We start from the raw sequence: 19,477 nt of genomic DNA on the forward strand, positions 1-19,477 counted from the left end.
TGAACAAATACGATAATGTTGTGTCCTCCATACACTTGAAATCATCCCTGATGTTCTTGTCACTGTTTTCGATCCTTCTGAGGATCCAACGTCTCTTCTCCAGTGGTTTATTGTAGTCCAGACACAAAGTAGGATGCAGGTTTTCCTCCATCGACCGTTTGTCATCAAAGTAAACTGAGCTCACAGACAGAGTTTGGGTGGTCTCTTGTAGATCACATTTTTCAGCCACATTCTTCTTAATTCCTCATCTGTAGGTAGGAAATGGAAACTATAGCTCTTTTCACAAGAACACTTTTTTTGTTTTAGGTCCGTGTACAAAACTGTGCTGTTGTAGCCACTGATTTAGTTTGGTCTGGTTGTTCTGCAGCCGCGAACAACACAACAGGTACCGGAACTCCAGTTGGACATTTTCATAAATGTTACATTAGTTAAATAAATGTTAACCAAAAAATCCCAGCATTTTCTCTGCTGATCTAACTCTGCTCTCCATGCACCAACACTATTTTACCGCTACTTCCTGTGTCAGACCAGACGTTTCTCGCATATTCATTTCTACAGGTGAGGCACCAGGATGGATAGGCGTACACTGCTGGAGGACAAATTGACCACATTTCCTCACTCTGCTGCTGTTTTTACCTGCTCTACTCTACCTGTTTGTATTTGTAATTATTTCTATCTTAACATGTGTTTTTACTCTTTCCTCTTAGCAAGTACATCTGGACCTGCCATTCTGTGTTTGTTTCTCCTGCCCGTCTTCTCAAACTCCACCGGTCGAAGCAGATGGCCGCTCGCCCTGAGCCTGGTTCTGCTGGAGGTTTATTCTTGTTAAAGCGAGTTTTTTTTCTTTCCACTGTCTCCTTTGTGCTTGCTCTGGAAGGGAGACGGTGACGAAGTGAAGATTCAACACAATCTGCTGGCTTCTTTAGATAAATAACTTTTACTAATCGTCTTTATAATAATGCATGTGAATGTTTTTGTTCAGTGCCCTGAGACGACTTCTGCTGTGACTTGAAGCTGTAGAAATAAACTGAACTGAAATTATTCTCCCATGATTCTGTAACTTTCTCCCAAAGCTCTTTGTGATAATATTCCTATCTGCATCTTCACCTATGTTTACTACCTGCAGCATGGTGGCAGAAACAATGGCACATATTCATTGTCTTTTGGGGGCAGGTAATAATAATTTTCTCCACGTCGAGCACACAATTCTTTGCGAATGATCTCTTAAACCAGTGAATGTACACCTACAACTGATTAATGTTTGGAGTCAGCCTGATTCAAGATGGTTTCCACAGGCAATTGATCTTAAAAAACATAAAAAGTGGCTTTATCCAGACAAGTCTACAAATTTAAAGTTTACGTTTGATGTGGTAGTAGCTGAGAGTCATTCACAACATAAACTCTGAGTGTGCGATTGTGCAGAACTCTGTCACTTCAACAGAACATGATCGTATTGAAACTCAAGTAAATGGTAAATGGACTACTTATGTAGAGTCTTTCTATCTAATCAAGATACTCCAAGTGCTTCAAGAAAGGCAGCGGGTGTTTTGCCTTCCTTCAAGGACTATTAGGCCTTTATTTTGAAGGATTTCTAATTACCTCAGTTTTATACATTTTATTCATCAAAATACCTTCAAATATATTTTGCCCTTTTTTCCCCAACATCCCTCTAACCTGTAAAGTCACAGACCTAATTCTTGACATCAAAATGAGCTTGCTGTAGCTCCACTGATTGCTGCTGCACCTGAGACTGCGGCTGACACCTGGAAGCAGTTTCCTTGATTGACAGGCACCTGTTAGAGAGAATAAAAGCACCTGGAGCTGCAGTGAAGGATATTCAGTCATGATGGCTCTCTTCTGGCATTGTGTGCTGCTTTCTTGCCTGGTCGGTCTCCTTTCTGCAGGTAAGGTTTATCAAAGTGCAGTTCTTGATAATCTGTTTAGTGTAATTTGAGCGAAAATTGCATTTAAAGTTGTTTTTGTCTTCCAGACATGCAGCTGGACTGCAAGCCTGACCACATGACCCTTGTCTGGATGGATGGCAAGTCTCAGACTGATCTGTCGCTCTTCCGTCTTGGTAGCTGCTTCCCCACCAGTGTCTCAAAGAGGGAGGTTGTCTTCAGTGTGGATTTCAGTGACTGCAGCTTTGGGAGACTGGTTAGTAAGATACCTTAACTGTAAGACCTTGTGGTGTAAATGTTGTGTTAACCATGTTTTTCTCTAGGTTACTGGGGATAAGCTGAAATACACCAATGACCTGATCTACACCTCCTCTCCTGACTCTTACGTGCCTCCCTTTACTCTTCCAGTTGTCTGCTCGTATGAAAGGTGACTGATTTCAAATCGAAGCTCTTAAGTGTAATTTGGACAACTAAATCCCAACTGCTTCTCATTCAGGCCCAAAGACTGGTTCCCAATGATCTATGACCCAATATTTTCTACTTATGGAGTGGAGGACTTGGTTTTCCACCTGAGCCTTATGAATGGTAGGGTTTTCAATGTTTATATTGAGCATTGCACTCTATGACTAGAACAACTCAAGTTTTTTGTGCTTGTAGATGACTTCTCAGGCCCTGCTGAGTCTACTAACTTTCCTCTGGGCTCAATGATCCCTATCCTGGCGAGTGTGGCGCAGGAGAACCATCAGCCCTTGCTGCTGCTGCTTGAGGAATGTGTCGCTACCACCACCTCAGACCTGCAGCCTGGCTCTGACTTGTTCCCCATCGTCACCAATAAAGGGTAGACTTGCTGTAGATGTCTTGGCACAAGTGGTACTTTTGGCTTTGCATTAACTTTCCTCTTTCAGATGCTTGGTGGATAGCAAGACTTCACGGTCCAAGTTTGAAACCAGGGATAAAACTTCAGAGCTCAAGCTCCTACTCCAAGCATTTAGATTTGCTTTGGGACAGGAGGTAATGTGGATTTTAAAGCTATCTTCTTAAAATGGATGTCAACTGGAATAAAAGGAATGTCTCTTCCAGGTTTACATCCATTGCAGCCTTTTGGCCTGGGATCCTATTAATCTTGACAACACCAAGAAGGCCTGCCATTATGTGAAGGATCATGGGTAATGTTCTTCTGCAACAACAACAAGGTGAAGTCAAACTGAATCCCATTTCAAATCATGGCCTGGTCTCTGTCCTCAGATGGGAGTTGCTGGACAATCCTGTATATAGTGGACTGTGCGACTGCTGTGACTCCACCTGCAAGGCCAGAAAAGCAAGAAGCTTGGACTCTGGTATGACATGGCACAGCTGTTTCTCAAACTAAACTACACAATGGTCAACTTGACGTGTTCTCTCCTACACAGGGGAAGCTGGCTTGGTGCGAAAGGCTGTCCTTGGACCCCTCACCATCACAGACTTGTCCTCCTGAGGGGTTAAGTGGAAATGATGATGACTTGCAGATTGCTCTAAACTTGAAGTTTTATCAACTTATAAATGTTGCCAATGTCTGTCTTGAAATAAATTGATGAAACTTGTAAATTTCTTGAGCTACTTATTACAAAGTGTGGAAACTCTTTGGCCTGACAAATGTCTTGTGTAAAGCTAGTCTCCAGAGTGACTAATGCTGGCTTTTTATTTTTTTTAATACTTTGTTCTGAGCACTGAATCCCATGACCAGTGTTAAAAATGAAGGTGACCTTAACTTCAGGTTTCCATACAAGGTAAGAAAATTACAAACGTGAACTAAAAAAAATGGCCATTCCACTAATCAAAATCTGACTTTACTCCATGCACTGCCAATGGCACCAGTACTGTAAATGCACTTGATATACAATCTATGCCCTACCCCATTTCATGCAGAACACTCTACGCTAATCGGTTCACATTCATACACAGGCACACCAGGCAATGCGGGTTTCAGTGTCTTGATCAGGGACAATTGGCATATGACTACTGGTGGAATTGAACTCTAAACTCTGCCATAAACCTGACGAGGTAAAATCCAAGGCCGGATAAACCATATGGGCAACTGCCCAGGGCAATGGGGGCACAAGCAAAATATTTCCTGTTTGACTTGTAGCCCTGCTGCACTAACTACTGCATTTGGGCAGCACTGCCTCCTCCCAGCGCAGCTGCTGCAGTGTTCTGATCTTTGACTGCACGACCTGTCCAAAAGGCAGGTCGGCAATTTGTTCCGAAGGTAAAACACCCCTTACGTGTTTTTTTTTTGTTTTTTTTTTTTTCCCCTTGAGAAACATTTGTGTAAATTTTAAATGATTTTAGCAGTTTTGCAAATTTTTAATCTACTTAAAGTATGACTTAAAATCGTCTAAACGGGAAGGAAGGTTTATCCCTCTTACTACAGTGAATGTGGTACTTTGCTAAAAGTACGACTATGGTATCAGAGAAAGTGATTCTCCTTCATTTAAGGTGATTAAGGCCATTTGACAAATTTAAAAAAAGCGGACATCCTGTTTTTGATTTATATTGGGAGGTTTCTTGAAGGAATCTTTTATACTCTGTAAATCCTGTCGCAAACATTTCATTTGAAGTCAAAGTTGGACGTTTCATTTTTAATTTGTACATCAAATTGTCACATTTGAATAAACTGAATCAGCTGTTGGTCAGGTTACTATTTGTGCCATTAACTCTACAATAGTTATTGAATCAAGTGTTTACTTCCATCCATCCGTGGGGGTAGCACCCAAGTATGGAGGCCCAGACTTCCCTCTCCCCAGCCACTTGGACCAGCTCCTCCAAGGGAATCCCAAGGCGTTCCAAGTGTTTACTTATGTAGGTAAAACTAGATGTTAAACAACCAATAAAATACACCAGAATGCAGGAAATAGCATCTACTTTATTCAAAAATTTCTGGGGGAGGACCCCCCCGCACACACACAAATTATAAATGCTTCTGACACCAGTGGTCAACACTTACTAAATAAGTACACATGGTGTCATGTGGTGTTCAAAGTGCGTTCAACTTAATTACCATACCATTTTATTTATAGAGCACTTAAAACAGCTGCAAGGCCAACCAAAGTGCTGTACAGACAGAACAACAGGTAACACACAAAGCAATATACAAAATGAAGTAAATCAGAATATAGACATAAAAACGATGCAGATAATAACGACAAACCAGTGTGGAGCATACAGGATCAAGACACATCATCTGGTGTTGAATGCTACCGAATAGTAGTGGGTTTTTAAACGGGACTTGAAAACCAAGAGGGAGGGGGCCTGTCTGACAAGCAGAGGTAACTCGTTCCAGAGTCTTCATTCAGTCTTGATGATTTGTGTCAATGAGCATTTGGAGTTTTATTCATAAAAATACACTTGATAGTTAGAATTTTAAGTATATTTACTGTATATTATGGTAATTTATGCTGTACTTTGCCAGATTATGGTGATTCTGGGGTCGTGATGATGGGGCCCTTGAAGATTGTTGCCCAGGGTACAGCGAAGTGTTAATCTGGCCCTGCTTGACATGGGGGAGGGGGGAACTGATGTACAAAGTCATAACTGAAACATGGTGTACGCACAAATAAATCCAGATGCATGAAATGGTGTATACGCAGGGATCCAAGCACACTTCCTTTGTACATCCCAATCAGTGTGGAATGGACTGCACGAGGGAACACATGACATGCCTCTATTTAAATATGCAAATGTTCTACACCTGAGGAATCTCCTCTGCACTATTGAAAAGCATGTCTACACACAAGAACTTCACAAAAGGTGAGTTGGAGACGCTTCTAAATGATATCGAGGCACGTTAATAGCATTCTGTTTGGCACGCTGTCCTCTGGCATTAGTGCCAAGTGCAAGAGTGAGTGCAAAGCTGTAAATGCTGTGGGGTCAGAGCAGTGCACAACTGCAGAAATTAAGACAAAATGGTGAGACATACAGTATTAAGATGATTACATGAACTTAGTCACCAAGAAGCCCCTCATCATGCACCAACCATGCTTTTCATTACAATGAATGAATCGTGGGTTGAACCACGCCACCACCACAATGTTGGTTAGTTGCTTTTGCACATCACATGATTTGCACTTTGAATGAAAATGCTTTCCGTTAACATAAATCTACAGTATTCATCTTATGCCGGTGCCTTTATAGCAGTGTGTGTGCAGTTGATAGCTCTGATTACGTTAGGAAAACCAGCTGTTGCTGCAAATAGCTCTTTAATGTTGGCCTGTTCAACTCAGGGTGGACTGGCACAGTCCTGGTCGGTCTGACAGCTCAAAGAAGTGACTTGGAGTCAGCTTTGACTTTGTAATATTCCTGTTAAACAAGAAGTCACTTATTTAGGACTTTTAATCTCTAAAGACCAAAAGTTAAGATGCTCTGATAATTTTACACCGATTATACAAAAAACCAAAACTAAACTAAACCAGTGGCTGCAGAGGGACTTATCTCTACAAGGTAGTGCTGCTCACTAAAGCTGAAGGATTATCTCGATTGACACACGCTGCTCTCTCCTTACATTCAGATAATAAAATTAGTAAAGATATTGACCGTATGCTTTTTAATTTTATATGGAAAAACCGTACACACTATATTAGAAAAACTGCTGTTATGAATAAGTATGAATCAGGTCTTAATTTTCTGGATTTCTCCACCCTAAATAACACATTTAAAATGAACTGGGCTACACTTTATTAAGAATCCGACTTCTATCTGGAACCTTATACCATATCATGTTTTCTTGCGCTTTGGTGGGTTTAATTTAATTTTAAATTGTAATTACAATGTTGAGAAACTTCCTGTAAAACTTTCATCCTTCCATATGCAGGTGCTCTTAGCTTGGACCCTCATTTATAAACACGACTTCTCACCACACAAATACCTCATCTGGAACAACAGAGATATTTTACTTAAAAACAGGTCGCTCTTCCTTGAGACTTGGGTGCATAATGGGATCCATGGTGGCTCAGCTGCTTAATAAGAATGGACGACTTCTCACCTACAGTGAATTCTGCTCATTATATAATTTCCCAGTTAGTCTCCAAGAATTCTCAATGGTGGTTAGCGCTACACCCTCAGGCACATTAATACTGTTTAAAAACACTAACAGTTCTCTGTCTACGCCAGTTCCTGTCCCTGGTCCAGCTGAGTCATCAGTGGAAAACCTGCTTTTCACAGCAGCGTGGTAACAACAACAAGAGAACACGCAGGTTGTTCCAAGAAGGCATCGTTTCTCGTCCATATGTAACATCTTATTGGAGCCGTTATATCCCAGATATCAACTGGAAGACAGTCTGGATGATGACCCCCCCCCCCCCCCCCACACACACACACACACACACATAAATATTTAATTGTAAATAAGGAGAAGGAAATGTCATTTAAAATTATTCATAAAATTTACCCCGCTAAGCATTATATGGTAACATTTAAAAGAGACATAAATATTGATTGCAGTGTTTATGGTGGCCTTCCAGAAACTGTGACACATTTTTTTTGGCACTGCCCTTTCACACGCAGGTTATGGAAGGAGTTTAGTAGATTTATTAATAACCATATTTTAAGGGATTTTTTCCTTACGTTGGGAAAATGTTTTATTTGGTTTTTCTAGATTCCCCAGAAAGGATGCTAATTTTTTTTTATAATAAACTTGCTCCTGTAATTCTTACCCCTGGTTGTTTGTTCATGTAAGTGCTGTGTTCTTCTGTATACTTCATTCATTTGTTGTATACTTGCTTAAATAAAGATTTTAAAAAGCTAGACATAGCATAGGTTAACAGTCATTGAAATCTCATGTAAATTACTTAAGAATAACAATTGCAAAATCAATTGCATTACTTTATAAAGTAAAAGTTTTTGAATGACAAAGCTTATATTGTATAATCATGTAATGATTGTTCCATATTTAATCTATTGTATTGAAGTTTGAGGAAAAGCATGCAAAACAATTACAAATCCTATTTTTATTTTACAAAAACGAGCTATAAGAATTAGTGCTATGGTCGTCCAACAAATATATTATTTCATCAATTGAAATTTTTTAAATTTTATGATTTGGTTGAATATAGTATTTTACAAGTCATGTATAAAGCTCATAAAAATATTACCCCCAAATATTTAATTAAAATTTATTTTAAAAAAGAGAGTCATTATACCCTTAAGAGATTGGAAATATTTGTAAAACCTCTATTAGTCTGAAGGAGTGCTGCGTGTTGTAATTCAGGGATTACGATTGTGGAATTTCCTAGACATCACCATAAAAATTCTAAAACAATTTACATGTTTAAAAAGATGATTAAGTTAAAATTGTTGGGAAAGTGTGATACCATGTGAAGGATATCTAATATTTTTTGTTTTCACTTTGGAGATGTTCAATCCTAAATTGTTGTTTGTTTATATTTTTCTTTCTTTCTTTTAATAAGGGGCAGATATTGTATACTCTTTGTTAAAATCAGGTCTCTTTTAAATGAGTCCCCGAGGCTCAGTGGGATTAACCTGTGCCTGTATAAATAAAGGTTGAATGAATATAAGAATTTTTTTTATTCTTTCTGCACCCTTTTTATTCAATGTTTTTTTTTTTGTTGTTGTTTTGATGAATTTGTTTTGTTTCTTTTAAATGAATGAAAAAATAAAAATAAATACATTGAACAAGTTTAACGGTCGTCCTACGTCCGTCCACCAATCAGAGCAGAGAACCGATCCAGGAGGCGGGGCCACGAAGTTGCACCTTAAAATAACGGATCACCAAAAACAACGGCGCTCCGACAGGTAGAGTGCGCGCGCGCGTGTGAGCGTGTACGTTGTTGAACACACATGTAATTAAGGTTTTGAATGATTTATTTTAGTTTTTAAGTGTTTAATTTTAGGTGGTTTGTGTAGCTAAAGAGAACTGCAACTAGCTAAAACTTCACTGGCTAAAAGTGTACAAGAAGTAGTCACTTCCGGTTTGGACTAAATCACCAATTTTTCAATGAATGGTTGTTTACTTGTTTTGTTTTTATTGACTTGGAGCCACAGTAAGCAGAAAATAATCTGATAAATAAACTTAAAGACAGACATTTTGAAATAGGGTTTGATAGAAACATTATGAACGTGTTCTCTGTTGAGAGTTAAAGTCCAAAAGGACTGATTAGCTTAAGGCTAGTCCGAGCGTTTCAGAACATGTTTACACTTCACACCAGAGGTACCTTTATAAACACATACAAAGTTTACATTAATGACTATTTACATAGAAATATATGGTTACATGCAAGAGCTAATAATGGCAGCAGCTTAAAGTAGCTGATATTTAGCTGTGTGTTACAGAAAAATAAAATAAAAAATCAGTGTTTCCAAATTGGATTAAAGCTTTTTTTATTGGAAGCAGCTAAACTTGACAAAGGAAAAACATGCTGATTTAGTTAAAAGTAGTTGAGAAACAGGAATTTTAGATACGACACAAACTTCTGATGACCGGATCAGATCCTGGCTGCAGAGCTCCAAAACATTTCAGGTCAATGAATTTTCATGAAAGTTGCTCAGAATGTAGAAGAGTTTATAGTAAATTCATATGTTTTATTAGATCCTGTTCGTTTCATCGTTACACTTCTGAAGTGAATTTTACCATCAACATTTGAAGCTATGTAGTTCATGCTAACCCTTTATAACATGCCAAAGTCACGTAAATGTATATTCTGTCAGACATCCCCGGCAGAGGTGCCTCACGCTTCACCAGAAGAGCTACAGCTAGTTGCTGCTGCTCTTACTGAACAATGTAAATAATAATGTGTCAAACTCAAGGCCCGGGGGCTAAATATGGCCCTTGTTAACATCTTTTCTGGCCCCCAAGATGATATTTTAAAAGTTAAATATTTTTGTTGCTTCTCATTTTACTTAAAAGCTCAGCAGACTTTATTTCATGCAGACCTTATGACAGTTGGACAACTTTAAATGTTTCTGTAACCTTTGGTTTAGATATGGGAAAAGTGACGGAGAACGTCAAACGAGACTGTTCAAAGTCTTGTTGAGCAAACTGCAACCAAGAAAAGATGTAGGGTATCACACTGGAGTTAATATATTCACTGAACTTGGCCCTTGGTTTGAAAAAGGTTTTACATTTTGGCCCCCCTTTTGTTACTGCGTTTGACACCCCTGCTAAAAAGTGTGATGAATCAGAGATCCACCCATAAACTGGTCTGTGACTAGTTAGTGAACAATATTCCCAAGAGAGTCTCCAAAATGTCTCAAAACTTCTGTTGGGGTTCTGTTTCCTCACACGAGTCTCAACGCTCACAGTCCTGTTTTGAACGTGTTAAGAACATTGTGGGACAAATTTTCTCCAAATAGTCACCAAGGGAAGGAAGGGAGTGGTGGCACAAAGGTTAGAGAAGGTGAGCCTGTGATCAGAAGGTTGCCGGTTTGACTCCCCGGACCGACATCGTCAAAATGTGGGTGGAAAATGTGAAACACTTGTCTCCACCCTCATTTTCCCCACTCTGAGCAAGGTCCTTAACCCCCACCATCTGCTCCCAAACAGGCCCGTCTTGAAAATGAGTCCTCATGACTCGATGAGACTACCTGTATAAATAAAGAACAAAGTCCATGCTCAATAATCCAGTCTTGAAAATGAGTCCTCATGACTCGATGAGACTACCTGTATAAATAAAGAACAAAGTCCATGCTCAATAATCCAGGTTTAAAATCCAACATTTTTCAGTCAGGTCATCTGGACAGGTTTTTTTTTTTTTTTTGTGCTGAAACGTTTCGCCTTCGATCCGGAAGGCTTCATCAGTCAAGAAAACACAAAACAAAACTGATTCTTCCTCCAACAGCTTACTCCAAAGTGGAACAAACCAGTTCTGCTTGTGATAAGATGGTCTCTTTGGCCCCCCCCCCCCCCCCCCTCCATTGCCGGCCCTCTTCCTTGTTGACAGACTTGTCAAACTGGTTGAAAACAACAAAGTCCATGCTCAGTAATCCATTGATTATAAATTAATTAATTAATTAATCTGATGAAGCCTTCCGGATCGAAGGCGAAACGTCTCAGCACAAAAAAAAAAAAAAAAAACTGTCCAGATGACCTGACTGAAAAATGTTGGCTGTACAAATAAAGGTTAAATAAAAGTAAAGTTGTTGCGGGTGTGTCAAGGCCACATTCAGAACAAAGCTGGATCAGACTCCTTCAGTCTGCAGACCTCAGCTTGACTCACATGTTTCCAGTCAGAGGAGAGCTCCTGGTTGCAGACATCTGTGGCAGCGTCAGATGGGTGGACGGACTGGAGAACTCTGACTATTTTAAGTGCGAACTCAAGTGACTGGGCTGCACGCCTCTGCATCACAAAAGAGTTGGACCCCACTAAAATTTCAAAACGTTCTGGAGATGTCTGGGAGAAGATGCTGTTCATCCACTCCCAGCCCTGTGAGGCGATGACTCAATGACACCCAGCTCTATTAAAACAGAGAATAAAAAACTGTCTTTGATCCAACAATAATTAAATACAGTCTTATTGTTTCAACTCTGTAATGATCTCGGTTGTTGGGATTAATTTAGTCAGATAACTTCCTTAGTGTTAGAGGCAGTTATTATTACATCATTAAACAGTTTTTGTCCCAACATTTGTACAAGCATCAGATTTTAATCAGCACAAAATAACTAACCCTTCTAGATAATGTTGGGTGGCTTGTTTGTTTATTTGACTCTAAATTGTTTGCAGTCTGAACCAACAAAGTCCATTCTCAATAATCCAGGTATACAATCCAACAATTTTCAGTCAGGTCATCTGGACAGTTTCTTTTTTTTTTGGTGCTGAAACGTTTCACTTTCCATCCGGAAGGCTTCATCAGTCAAGGCAACATACAACACAAAGCTGATTCTTCCCCCAACAGCTTACCAGTGGAACCAGTTATGTTGGTGCTAAGATGGTCTCTTTGGCATGCTCCCTCCTCGAGTGCCGATAAGCGTCTCGGTTTAAGTTTTGCTTAATAAATGCACTATATTGGTCAAATCAGCTGCATTTCAAAAGCCGATTTAAGGAAGCGGGAGCACGCAAAGGGACAACTCGCTATGTATTTCTTCAAAATTTAACAAGATAAGAACCTAAAAACAATTATTTGTTTGCTCAAAATTATAGTAAAGGTGTGTCTCTGTTTAATTTTTCCTTAATAAATGCACTTTAATGGTCAAATCAGCTGCATTTCACCTGGGAAGCGCAGTGAAATGCAGCTGATTTGAAGTTTGCTTCAGGAGTTCCGGAGCGAGACGAAGGTGACTTGGTATGGCAATCCAAATGTCTCATTAATAGCCACTTTTACCTATTAATGAGATACTTGGCTTGCCATATTAGTCAAGGGCCCTCTAGTGGCTGAAAATGGTAATGTTCAATATTTTCCTTATAATGAATGAAATCGTCAGATCTCAGCCAAAAATTGGATTATAAATGCTTTGGCGTAAAAGTCACAGAGTATGCAAATTAGGCAAAAAGGTGCGACTTATACTCCGGAAAATACGGCATCCGAGGATATGCTGTGAATTAATTCAACCTTTGTTTAGACAGGTTAATCCCACTGAGCCTCGGGGATTCATTTACAAGAGAGACCTGATTTCTTAACAAAGAATGATGACAACAGTGAATAACAACGACAACAATAGACGGTCACAAAAGAGGCATACAGAATTTAATTTATTTTTTTTAACAAATCAAAACAAAATAGCAACCAAAAGCACAGTCAAAAGGAAAAGTAGCGAAAAAAAGAAAAAGAAAAAAAAAAGCTAGATTATAATGCGGTGTACAAACCGGATTCCAAAAAAGTTGGGACACTAAACAAATTGTGAATAAAAACTGAATGCAATGATGTGGAGATGGCAAATGTCAATATTTTATTTGTAATATAACATAGATGACAGATCAAAAGTTTAATCTGAGTAAATGTAACATTTTAAAGGAAAAATATGTTGATTCAAAATTTCAGTGTCAACAAATTCCAAAAAAGTTGGGACAAGTAGCAATAAGTGGCTGGAAAAAGGAAATTGAGCATATAACAAACAGCTGGAAGACCAATTAACACTAATTAGGTCAATTGACAACATGATTGGATATAAAAAGAGCTTCTCAGTGTGTCAGTGTCTCTCAGAAGCCAAGATGGTAAGAGGATCACCAATTCCACCATTGTTGCACAGAAAGATAGTGCAGCAATACCAGAATGGTGTTACCCAGCGTAAAATAGCAAAGACTTTTAAGTTATCATCATCAACCGTGCATAACATCATCAAAAGATTCAGAGAATCTGGAACAATCGCTGTGCATAAGGGTCAAGGCCGTAAAACTCTAGTGGATGCTCGTGATCTCCAGGCCCTTAAACGTCACTGCACCTCAAACAGGAATGCCACTGTCAAGGAAATAACAGAATGGGCTCAGGAATACTTCCAGAAAGCATCGTCAGTGAACATAATCCACCGTGCCATCCGCCGTTGCCAGCTGAAACTCTACAGCGCAAAGAGGAAGCCATTTCTAAGCAAGCTCCACAAGCTCAGACGTTTGCACTGGGCCAGGGGTCATTTAAAATGGAGTGTGGCAAAATGGAAGACTGTTCTGTGGTCAGATGAGTCACGATTTGAAGTTCTTTATGGAACACTGGGACGCCATGTCATCCGGACCAGAGAGGACAAGGATAGCCCAAGTTGTTATCAACGCTCCGTTCAGAAGCCTGCATCACTGATGGTATGGGGTTGCATGAGCGCTTGTGGCATGGGCAGCTTGCATGTCTGGAAAGGCACCATTAATGCAGAGAACTATGTTCAGGTTCTAGAACAACATATGCTCCCATCTAGACGTCATCTCTTTCAGGGAAGACCCTGCATTTTTCAACACGATAATGCCAGACCACATTCTGCAGCAATCACAACATCATGGCTACGTAGGAGAAGGATCCGGGTACTGAAATGGCCAGCCTGCAGTCCAGATCTTTCACCTATAGAGAACATTTGGTGCATCATAATGAGGAAGGTGCGACAAAGAAGGCCCAAGACGATTGAACAGTTAGAGGCCTGTATTAGACATGAATGGGAGAGCATTCCTATTTCTAAACTTGAGAAACTGGTCTCCTCTGTCCCCAGACGTCTGTTGAGTGTTGTAAGAAGAAGGGGGGATGCCACACAGTGGTAAAAATGGACTTGTCCCAACTTTTTTGGGATTTGTTGACGCCATGAAATTTGGAAACAACAGATTTTTCCCTTAAAATGATTCATTCTCTCAGTTTAAACTTTTGATCTGTGATTTGTGTTCTATTCTGAATAAAATATTAGATGTTGGCACCTCCACATCATTGCATTCAGTTTTTATTCACAATTTGTTTAGTGTCCCAACTTTTTTGGAATCCAGTTTGTATTATATTGTGTCTGTGACCCCCACAACATGAAAAGAAAGAAGCGAGTAAAAGATAATGGATGGATGTTCTGTCTGCTAGCTCTCAGAATATGTGTTGATTAGTCTCAGCTAACGCATCAGATTTCAGGTCAGTATCTAGTTGTGGTCAGCTCTGTGTTTTTAGGGTCAGTTAACTATGGCAGACTCCAAAATTTGATCAGTTGTAAGTTCGATAGTTACTTTTTGCAAGTTTCATTAAAGAGATCTCGGACTAGTTGGAATAATAGACTTTATTTGATAAGCAATCCCTTCAGCTATAAAACCATGAAAGTTAAAAAACTGTAGGCTGTTTAGTTTTTATGATTTGTAAAAAAGATTAATGACACGTGAACGTGACCGTTTTATTCATGTCGCAATGCACTCTGGGTAAATGATGTAGACAGGTTGCTCCGGTTCATTCAGCTCGAATGTAATTTTAAATGTTATCTGACCTTCAGCTCTTTTAGCTGAACCGGAGCATGTTGACAAGAGAGGAGAATGGAGAAAAGACTCAGCTTTCATTTTATGACATTTGTTGATTCATGCTCAATCAAGGCAGAAAAATCAAACAAAGTTAAGTCAGGTCCTCTGGACAGATTCTTCTTATTGAAACGTTTCATTTTTTATCCAAAAGACTTCTTCAGTCTGAGGAGCTGCAACAAACTCAGTCTTACCTTCTCCCAGTGGATCAACTAGTTTGCTGGAGACATCCAAAACTAGTCAAGTTCTCTGTCTAAGGAAGCAGCAGACTCGTTGAATCTTCACCTCGTCACAGTCTTCCATCCTGAGCAAGCACAAAGGAGACAGTGGAAAGGAAAAACTCCCTTTTAAAAGAAGAAACCTCCAGCAGAACCAGGCTCAGGACAAGCGGCCATCTGCTTTGACCGGCTGGTTGAGAGGACAGGAAGGAGAGACAGACGAACAAAGAATGGCAGGTTCAGATGTAGGTGCAGGTGTACCTGAAAGACAAAAACACATGAAGAAGATCGTCATCAGGCCAGGACTCTGCGGTCTACACTCATCTCCAGGCCAGCGGTCACTCTTTCAGGGATGAAGATGTTCACATCCTGGACAGAGAGGAACGATGGTTTGAGAGAGGAGTAAAGGAGGCCATCTTTGTGAAAAGAAATCGTCCATCATTAAAAAGGGGTGGAGGCCTCCGGGTTCAACTGTCCCCCTCTTACAATTAATGTTGCCAAGTCTGCTTATTATAAGTGACTTTGGGCTTGTTTTATCTAAAGTCACTTGTAAATCTTGAGAGTCGTGGGTTGTGGTTTTTTGGGCTTGTTTTGAACGTGAAGTTGTTTATTTGGGCTTGACTTTCTTTCCAAGTGAAACTAGTTGATCATCTACCAGCTCCACACAATAAAGCAAAAGATGAGTGGTAGTAGGTGGTTTATCCTTCCACTCCCCCGTTTCAGGTTTATCTCTCCTGCCCAAACTGGCGAGGCGACAGTCTCACACCCAAACACTCATACTGTGGCCGACCCCTAGGGGCTCCACTCACACGTAGATGTCAGGATGTTTTGTTTTTAAAACTATGAAGAACAAATACAATTTATATATTTGTTACATATGCAAAATGTATTTTTTTATCAGAGCTTAAAAGTATGTTCTTTTTCAACCTTTATTTAGACAGGAATAGAGAAATAGCATGTTATTCAAAGTGTTTAGCATCATTTTGCTGTTGTTTATGTGTAATGCCGTAATAAATATGTTTATACTATTTAAAAACAGCCTGTTTTACACAATGTAGTGGGTTGCCAGTTGGGCTTGTTTTCATAGAGCTGGTTGTTTGTTTCTGTCACGAGATCTGGCAACACTGCTGTTATTGCTAGTATCACTCAGCCCTCTGTGAACAGCTAGCAGCATAATCCCCTTGGCTTTTGTTCTTTTGTTGAATGTATATTGATAACTGTCTTGTAATGTTTTACTGTTAATTATTTAATTATTATTTTTTAAACAGCAAGCAGCCATCAGGTCACTAATGATTAGTCGTTAGGCTGATGGTCCTCCTTTATCATGTGAACAGCTGGTTCTGGATGTCAACAACAAACTGGTTGATCCACTGGGAGAAGGTGCTATTTATAAGACTGAGTTTGTTGCAGCTCCTCAGACTGAAGGAGTCTTTGGATAAAAAGAAGAAATGTTTCAACAAGACGAATCTGTCCAGAGGACCTGACTTTAGTTAGATATACGACATTTGCTTTAGAGCTAATACATATGACGTTAGCTCCACAGCTAATGTATGCCTATATTTATAGCGTTAGCTCCAGAGCTAATAAATTAAACTTCAGAAGTTGACCACGTTTGATTGTTTTGACCTATATATTGTTCATGAGGACTAATGCAAAATATAACTTGTCACATTGCAACTTTTTTTCTTGACTCGTTTTAGTTGTCACTACAATCGATGTACGCCATTGTCCCAGAATGCAATGCGCTGACAAAATAATGGTGACGCCCTTGGGTGAAAAACGTAACAAACATAACTCACTTTTTAAATCAAGATTTTCACGTCACAACTTTTTATAGAAAAAAGAAATATCAACATTGTAAGGCCAATATGTGCAAGCAGTCAGAGATCCCTTCAAAATTCACAAGATATTTTGCTAACAGCATTTCCATCCGTCTTTGCCGTTCACTGGTGGGCAATGTTTATTTCTTTTTCAGTCACAAACCTTTGAACTGGGCCCTGAAGTTTTTGAGTTTGGCCCTGCTGTGTGCACATTTTGTGTTCTTCCACAGAGAGGAGACGGAGGATGGATTGGTTCCACTGCAACCAGTGTTTCAGGAAGAGCGGGTCAAAGTTCGCTGTGTCCAGCTGCGGCCACATCTGCTGTGAAGCTTGCATTAAACCAAGTGAGACGGGTTTTATTCTGAGTCCACAACGTTAGCTTGTTTCATTGTAACCGAACCTATGTACTGGTGTGTCCATCAGAGCAGTGCAGCGTGTGCGGGGCGAGCTGCAGCTTCCTGCCCATCACTGACGAGGTTCGGTCCACTCCTGTCCTCAGCACAAACCATCAGTGTTCAGGTTTCATTCACGAGCTTTCTGTTTCAGATGAAGCCGCAGGAAAAAGTGTTTTTCAAGGATCCTGTAAAACTCATTCAGTCCAGGATGGCGCACTTATCCCAGGTCTGCTTCGTCTCTTCCAGCGCCCCGATGCTTCTGCATTTTATAACCATTAAATCTTAATCTACTTATCAATTTGCCGTTTTCTCATTTGGGAGGAAAACACTCAACAGTGACCTTCACGCTCCCCAGATCGCAGTTTTTCAGCGGTCTCAGAAGGATGGAGTCATAGCTCACCTGAGGAACAAGTCATGTGAGCTGGAGAGGCGTCTAAAGGAAGTCAGCGAGCAAGGCTACAGGTGACATTAACCTCCGCTGTCACTGGGCTGGAGACACCGAAAGTCCTTTTAATTCCCACCTCTCTCGTCCGAAGGCAAATGTCTGAGCTGAAAAGAGAAAACGCAGAGTTAAAAAAGCAGCTGACGGAGCTGAAGAGAGAAACTGCGGAGTTAAAGAAGCCCCTCTCTCAGAGGAGGGTGCGTGTTTAAAAATCATCACGATGAGTCTCGTGTGAATTTTACATCCTAACGCAGCCTCCCTGTGCCACAGGTTTCTCCGGGACATTTTCAAACTGCTGGGTAAGCCTCTTTATATGCAAGATACATGAAGTCCCAACTGTTCAATAATACTTGTGACTGTCAGGACTCAGAGGGTGTCGCTGCCGGTGGCCGTTACCTCACCAGGTAACCTGTCATTTTTTAACACTTTGTCAACTTTATATCAAATAAATGAATTTTTATTTTGTTTTAATCAGTTACGCCTCGATCAAGAACTGTGAGGTATGCCCCATCTTGTCGTCTTCCAGATTTATTATCATCTCCATTTCCTATAACAAATGTTCTGTGTTGCAGTCACGGAGGCTCAGCGGAGTCCCAGAGGTGGTCCAGAGACAGAGCTCTTTCTCTCACTGTAAGTAGATTAGTTTAACATTTAATCTGAATCTTTTCATCCAAAAGACTTCATCAGTCTGAGGAGCCACAACAAACCACCTGACTGTTGGATTTACCTGGATTACAGAGCATGAACTTCTGAGTTAGTGTTTTGATTTGGTTTTGTCAGACTCCTGGATCGGTGGCCTCCATTTCCAGCCTCAGCTCTCTTCTTGAACACAGTGAGTCGACTCCGACGAGCCACACGCTGCACTACATCAAGTTCACACTAAATCTAGTTTTTATTTCCCGATAAAGGAACACCTCCATCTTTCAGCACTCCTACAAGGTGAGTTTTCTTTGCTGCTTCTACAAGCCGACTTCCTCCACCCACAGTAACGAAGTCCGTCCGTTTTTGTCGTCCTCAGAGCTCAGACTCCCGTGTTTCAGTTCCCGTTTATGAACGGATTGTCACTACAGTCACCCAGACGGTGACTGAAGAACTCTGGAGACGAGTTCGTCACGTCTGAAATTAGTCACACAGACCGTTAGCAGAGTTCTGCTTCTTTCAACAACAACAACAAAAAATCTGTTCCTTTACCGCGTTTGTTTTCCTGTTGCCATTTTGAGAAATTTAATTAAAACACTGAAACTTTTTTGTATTTGTGTTTCTGAAAACATCCCAACAGATCGTTATGAAATAAGTTTTACAGATTAATTTCCAGGTCGCACAAATATTTTTAAATCGAGGTTCATCGTAACACACACACAAATAAATAATCTAGACTGGGTTACAAAGGAAACTCTTTTACTCATTTCCAGTGACACAGTTGTGCAAATCAGATTTTCTTTTTCGTTTCAAAACAAAAATCAACTGAAAACGTCAACAAAGACAAAAATGCATGTCAGCTTATCCCCACAGCATGACGCTCACATTCCCGTGTCATGACCAAGAGGGGAATTTAACAGTGATGCACGCCGTTTAGTCAAGTTTCTGGTATCTTCACCTTCGTCTGGACATTTCCAAAGAGCTAACATCCGACTCCATTTAAAGTCCACGTCACAGACGTTTAGTTTCCACACAAACCGATGCCCTGAATATAGTGTTGCACCACCAGTCACTGTTTAAATTAGAGAGCTGGAACCAAAATCTTTGGATTTTAATTTATTTCTATACAAACGTGGACATCCCTGTGTAGTCCGTCAGTTTGTCTAAATCATAATCGAAGTTAC

At 40.1% G+C, this 19,477-nt stretch overlaps 2 protein-coding genes across 2 annotated transcripts; both read left to right on the forward strand.

Moving 5' to 3' along the window:
* Positions 1–1,837: 1,837 nt before the first annotated feature.
* Positions 1,838–3,485, forward strand: LOC119414446 (zona pellucida sperm-binding protein 3). The gene is made up of 9 exons (XM_037681536.1): positions 1,838–1,904; positions 1,991–2,157; positions 2,225–2,328; positions 2,398–2,486; positions 2,559–2,739; positions 2,807–2,912; positions 2,982–3,067; positions 3,147–3,238; positions 3,311–3,485. The coding sequence occupies exons 1-9, from the start codon at positions 1,844–1,846 to the stop codon at positions 3,373–3,375; spliced, it is 951 nt and encodes a 316-aa protein (XP_037537464.1). The 5' UTR covers positions 1,838–1,843; the 3' UTR covers positions 3,376–3,485.
* A 13,576-nt stretch (positions 3,486–17,061) lies between these two features.
* Positions 17,062–18,739, forward strand: LOC119414986 (RING finger protein 212B-like). Its single transcript, XM_037682105.1, is given in 12 exon segments — positions 17,062–17,161; positions 17,241–17,304; positions 17,306–17,438; positions 17,568–17,674; positions 17,749–17,851; positions 17,925–17,953; positions 18,018–18,058; positions 18,130–18,154; positions 18,227–18,284; positions 18,435–18,486; positions 18,563–18,593; positions 18,673–18,739. Coding segments are annotated over 12 exon segments (810 nt in total).
* The last annotated feature ends 738 nt before the right edge of the window (positions 18,740–19,477 follow it).

The sequence above is a fragment of the Nematolebias whitei genome, chromosome 9 (genome assembly GCF_014905685.2).
Source record: "Nematolebias whitei isolate Nwh7 chromosome 9, NemWhi1, whole genome shotgun sequence".
In the NCBI taxonomy this organism is placed as follows: Eukaryota; Metazoa; Chordata; class Actinopteri; order Cyprinodontiformes; family Rivulidae; genus Nematolebias; species Nematolebias whitei.